Here is a 6,000-nt window from a genome sequence, read left to right on the forward strand (position 1 = left end):
TCAGTCCCCAGGCGATTTAACTTTCAAAAGGAAAGGTGGATAACCGACACAACACTGAGTACTGCCCATTGGTGGACACAGCAGAGAAGAGCTGCCACCTGAACGGGAGGCACCCATAGGCTCTCTGGGGAAATAGGTTATGCAAAGTAACATGATGGTGGGAAGCAGAAACCAAGTGATGCTGACCTTTTCAACTGTCAGAAGAGGCAAGACCCTTAGGAACTGGAGTTGTTCAGCAAAGTTTCACAGAAAAGGTTAGCTCTAGTGGCCATTTACTGAGAATCTGCTGCATGCTGAGCACTGTCAGGGATATTATAGGCATATTTAGATTTTATCCTTACAACAAACCACTTGTGAGGGTAAGTATAATCTCCATTTCACAGTTGAGAAATCTCAGGCTCAGAGAGGTTAAGTGACTTGCCCAAAGACAAACCACAAGTGAGGGCAGAGGCGGGATCTGAAGTCAGGCCTGGTGGGTACTCAATGACTGTGACATTTAGAGAGAGGAAATTATTGTCTTGGCTAAAGGAAGGGGGCAGGGGATGCCCTCAGGAAACCATCTCACTGGAGAGTCATGGAGAGATTTGGTCTCACCAGTCTCTGAAAAGCCTTGGATGCCAGGCCATTGAGGACGGACTTTCTTCAATGGGCAGAGGAGGTCTGAAGAAGGAGAGAGAAGGATATAAAGAAAGCAGAAACGTTATACCGACTGATAAAGAGGTACATAGGCTATTTCCCATTCTGCCATTGACTTGCTGGTGTTTTCCTCTAAGCCTCAATATCTATGAAATAGGGCAGTAGTCCTCGTTTACCTACCTTTCAGAGATCCTGTTTTAAATGATGAGAAAACAGCATAGAGGAAACCTATTAACCACATAACTAAAAATGTATTTACAGATGAAGGTGGAATTCTTATGGCTCATTAAAATGGTTACTGTCTCCTTTTTAAAATGCTATTTTTCATCTTCATGATTTGTTTATTTTTCCTACATATACTCTCCTTTCCAAGAGAAAGTATTTGATCCTCTGCCCAATAATACCTTTTCTTAAAGCAACGCTGAGCTGCAGGTCCACCTGGACTCCCGTTCCTTTCCCTAAGAGAGGAGAAAATCCATCAGACCTCATTGCAGACTGCCTGCAGAGTTAGTTTACAATGTTATAGATCTCAATGAATGTGAGAGATGTTTAGAGAGTCTCCTTCATAATTTTAGCGTCCATAATGTTTTCAATTGTCAGGTGAGAACCAGCCTTTCTGCTTCAGTCAAAAATACCTTAGGGGGTCTTTTTACAAAGTCGTAAATGTAGGCCTTCTTGTGCTTTCTTCCTAGATATTCCCATTAAAGAAGCAATTCTGGAAACTCAATAGGCAGGAAAGGAAACACATGTCCACAGGAGCTTTAGCAGTTTCCCAGCTTCAGTTTGAAATTAAAACCTGATGCATGATAGAGTAGCCATTTGGTATCCTTCCAGAGAAAGTCCGGGATAGACTTTTTCAGTGATGAAACCATAATTCAGCCATCTATGAAATCGGACTCTTTACTTTTCACTTGAAAAAAAAAGGAATGCTGGTCAGTTCAGTTGTCTTCTGGAGAGAGCCGAAGCTCTGCTGGCTCTTCAGAATGCTAGTCTTAGAGGGACAATGAACAGGGTCCAGAGATCAGCAGGGACAAGAATAGATATTGTCTGAAATTAGATGGAGCTATGAGAAAAGAATGTGACCACTTTTCTCAAATTATGTAGTTGCCAAATATGCCTTTAATTGCAAATCTTTGAGTTGAAATGGTTTTTGAAGGGCACAATTTTATACTTTCTGGTGCCGCCTTATTAACAAGATACTTATGAAAGACTTAGTTCATAGCTAAATATTCTTATGGGAAAAAATGTGGTTATGTAAAAGACAAATGAGAAAAACCTTGATGGGAGCGCACTTGCCTTTTAAACCCTACAGTCTGGGGCCAGTATCTTCCCCCTCAAATATGTCCGTGAGAGAATGAGAGCAAGACATGACTTTACCAATGAAACGAATAAAAAATTATTAGAGAAATTAAAAATAAAGTTAACCTATGCACACATTCTTTGTCCCAAGCATGAATCCAATGAAAACCTATCTAGGACTGAACTAAACTGTACCTTTGCTTTATCTACAAAAAGAAATCATTTGCTAAGCAAACTAAAAGCATGTGCAGCATCTGCCTCAGTTGTCCCAAGCCTACAGAAGATGATAAAGTAGGCACAGGTCTACAAGGGCACTTAGACCCTAAGTAGGCTACCACTGGGGCCCTCTGGGCAGGAGCAGACTGAGAGCATCATTGATTACAAAAGGGATGAGGATCTTACATAGGTCCTTAGGTTTGTGCATCAGCCTACACTGGTGGACTTCCAAAGTCATGACTCTGCTCCAGCTCCACACACACTCTCTCACCCCTACGTACACACATTAACATACAAGAAGAATGCTGAAACGGCTGAGAAAATAACACAGTCAGTACTCCTCAAAATAGGGTCTAGTGACCCTCACCATCAGCATCACCTGACAACTATTATACAGATTCTCAGGTCCCTGCCTCCCACCCCCAGACATACTGATTCTGAATCTGGGGGTGGAGGAGTGGAGAAGCAATTGTATTTCATGAACCTTCCAGGTGATTCTGTTGCATGCCTACGTCTGAGAGGCTAGGACCTAGATGACCCAGGTAACTTAGCTTTTTGGAAGACGACTGAATTTTACCAGATGATACGGAAATCCATTCCTAAAGTCCAAACAACATAGCATTCAGACACAGTGTATCTAAGTGCCTTCCATTCTCTTGATCTCAGAAACTGATGAAGGCAGTGTTTTTCCCAGGCCTTTCCCATTATATTTCTGGGGTGTCACTAGTTATTCCACGAGGAAAAAATTCCATGACAGATGAGTTTGGGATATGACTGGGTAAAGAAATGTGAAAGAGTTTTTACTGCAGACCTCTGAGTCTTTAATATGTTGGTGTTTTTTTTGAATCTTTGAGAGGAAGATGTAGAATTTCCTGAACCTACTTGATTGTGGAACCCTTATTTCCAGGAACATCTGGAACTAATGGTCTAGAGAACACACTTAAAGTTATCCCCAGCTCACCTAAGCTGCTTCCTGATCCATGAGAATGCCCCAAAACAACAAAGGAAAAATGAAACATGCCTAAAGTGCCTAGAGAGAAACAATAGGCTTAAGGGGAAAAAAGGTTTAGTTTTGAAAACCCAAGGCCCCAAAAGAAAGTTATATGTTTTATTTTATTTTATTTATTTTTTACTTTTTATGGTGACATTAGTTAGTAAAATCCAGTAAGTTTCAGGTGTACACTTTAACAGTAAGGCATATATATATTTCATTGTGTGTTCACCTCCCAAAGTTAGCTTTTTTTCTGTTGCCACATACACGTTATATTTTAAATCCTAAAGGTTGAGAAGTAGAATATTCCAAACTTCAATTTTTTTAATAATCATGGTTATTTGTAAATATGAAAAGATAAAGATAAGGAAGTCCACAACAACTTTTTTTCCCTTTTATCAAATGGAAATGTGACCAAGGAACACTGAGCAGGAGACCACCCGACACTTGCATGGATACAGAAATAGGAATAACATTATTGAATGCTTACTATGAGCCAGACGCTCCTTGTAGTACTTAAGAATTAATTTATTTCATCCTGAAAACAATCCTTATGAGGTAAAACTGTTGACTCAATTCCCTCACATAGCTGGCGTGTGGGGAAGGTAGGGTTCACAGACAGGCAGCCTGAGGTCGCAACTTGTGTTCTGACCACAACGCTGTACTACTTAAACTTGCTACTCAAGAACTTAGAGTATAATTGGCTAACAAAGGTGTTGAAAAGAAAAACTAATGAAATGCTACAGGCCGCAACATATCTTTCTGGGTTTAGAGGGTAAAGGTGTTGTGAGCAGCTCTCAGACTATCAGTGAAATTGGTTCTGGAAGATATTTCATTAGAAAGTCTTTCATAGGCAAATCATAGCTTTTTACCCAAGAAAATGTTATAAAGATATTTGAGAGAGTATGAATTTGGTGTGCTTTGTCACAGTTGACATTTTTAGGAGGATTATTTTCTTTTTAGGGGCATGTGAATGTCCTTGCATGCCAGTACCAAAAATGAGGTTAGGGCCTCATTTGCATGACAGATGCATGATAGCAAAGACAGCTGAACTCCAGTTTTCAAGTTAACCCTGTGCTCGGTGCTGAGAACGGGAAAATGGTTTAAGATGTACCCCTGCCCTTGGAATCCTCAGTCTAGTTAAGGGAAATAAGATTCCGGCGGGGAAGGGGGGTTGTTTTTGGTTTTGTAATTTTTTTATCCCCACCTTTTCCCAGAAAGGATTTAAGGCCAGAGATAAGATTTGTGTACAGGCTTTTTGTTATTCAAACACTATATAAATACTCAGAAATGTCAAGTGTTGATATAAAAATGAGTTAGTTGCCTAAGATTTGGAACTCTAAGCCAGGGTTCAGTGACACAGGCGATGTGACAAGTAACCTCAGCCACAGTCCATTGGCCAACTTTACTCTGTACCATTGGGCTCTATGTAAGATGTCAACCCCTCTGGGCCAGTGAGAGATGGGTCTTGAATGGATCCCCATGTTCTTTTACTCTGACATTTTATGAACTTGTGCTCTTAGTCTGGGGTGGTTATCACAATGGCAGATACTCACAAGTTAGATTACACTTAGATGAAAGGCTTTGAACTAGATAGTTAGAATTCCCGTGATCTCTTTCTGATTTAGATTTCATTTTATCAAGTTTATTGCATTTTGCCAAGTATTCATTCATCATTCTGTTTTGTGACAGGGAAGGGCAAGGTATGTCAGTAGCTGCTGTTAGTGTTGTATCTTAGGCCAGATGCCTCATGGCATCAGAGGTCACCTGAATTGTTTGTACTGGTAGGATCTAAAGGGAAGTCGAGTAAGAGGAAGGCAGAAGAAGCAGGATAGAGCTTAAGAGCACAGTCTAGAGTCGAAAGTGCTAAATTTAAATCCTGGCTCAGCCATTTCCCTGCTGTGAGACTTGGGGCAGGTAACCTATCCCACACGGTTATTGTGAGGGTTAAATGAGGTGATCGATGCATGTAAACCATTTCTATAATGCCAGGCACAGTAAGTGTTAACTTTTAAAATAATTATTGTGTACTATTACTATTATTGTTAAGAAGTGGTCAACAAAGGTTGAGGTAATGCATGGTTTAGAGGAAGCTGCTACAGTCTCTATGACAGCCATTGGTAAATGGTCATCAATGGTTGACACCTTCCCACTGTAACAGTGATTGAGGTTTGTGATCTAGTAGATCAGCTAGCATTGCTGTTTTCTTTTCTAGCCTGTGACTGTGACCCCAGGGGTATTGAGACGCCACAGTGTGACCAGTCCACCGGCCAATGTATCTGCATCGAGGGTGTCGAGGGTCCACGCTGTGACAAGTGCACTCGAGGGTACTCGGGGGTCTTCCCTGACTGCACTCCCTGCCACCAGTGCTTTGCTCTTTGGGACATGATCATTGCTGAGTTGACCAACAGGACCCAGAAGTTCCTGGAAAAAGCCAAGGCCTTGAAGATCAGTGGTGTGATCGGGCCTTACCGGGAGACTGTGGACTCAGTGGAGAAGAAAGTCAATGAGATCAGAGATATCCTGGCCCAGAACCCAGCTGCGGAGCCACTAAAGAATATTGAGAATCTCTTTGAGGAAGCAGAGTAAGTAGTTAATGAGTCTGAGTAAGAATTCACAATATTATTTCAACTTAATAAATAAACAGCAGAGATGTCTTGGCACGGTGCTTCCATCAGGAGGTGTGGTTAACCCTGTGAGTGAAAACAGATGCTGGGCCTTTTATTTTCCAGCAGTCTTTACTCTGGGCATTTGGGTATGTGAATGTTGGTACATCACTGGGGACCAAAATCGTGGAGGCTGCAACGTAGAATGTATGCATGTTATATTCACAGGTCCTCTTTGCAAATAGTGTTCTA

The 6,000-nt window shown here is 41.3% G+C and overlaps 1 protein-coding gene across 1 annotated transcript in view; it reads left to right on the forward strand.

Moving 5' to 3' along the window:
• Positions 1 to 6,000, forward strand: part of LAMB1 (laminin subunit beta 1) — a 67,259-nt gene that overhangs the window by 45,687 nt on the left and 15,572 nt on the right. Inside the window, exon 25 of the mRNA XM_023537984.1 lies at positions 5,358 to 5,727. Coding sequence (XP_023393752.1) covers positions 5,358 to 5,727 — 370 coding nt within the window. The remainder of the gene's footprint in view (positions 1 to 5,357; positions 5,728 to 6,000) is intronic.

This window comes from Pteropus vampyrus, unplaced genomic scaffold (assembly GCF_000151845.1).
Source record: "Pteropus vampyrus isolate Shadow unplaced genomic scaffold, Pvam_2.0 Scaffold208, whole genome shotgun sequence".
NCBI classification, from domain to species: Eukaryota; Metazoa; Chordata; class Mammalia; order Chiroptera; family Pteropodidae; genus Pteropus; species Pteropus vampyrus.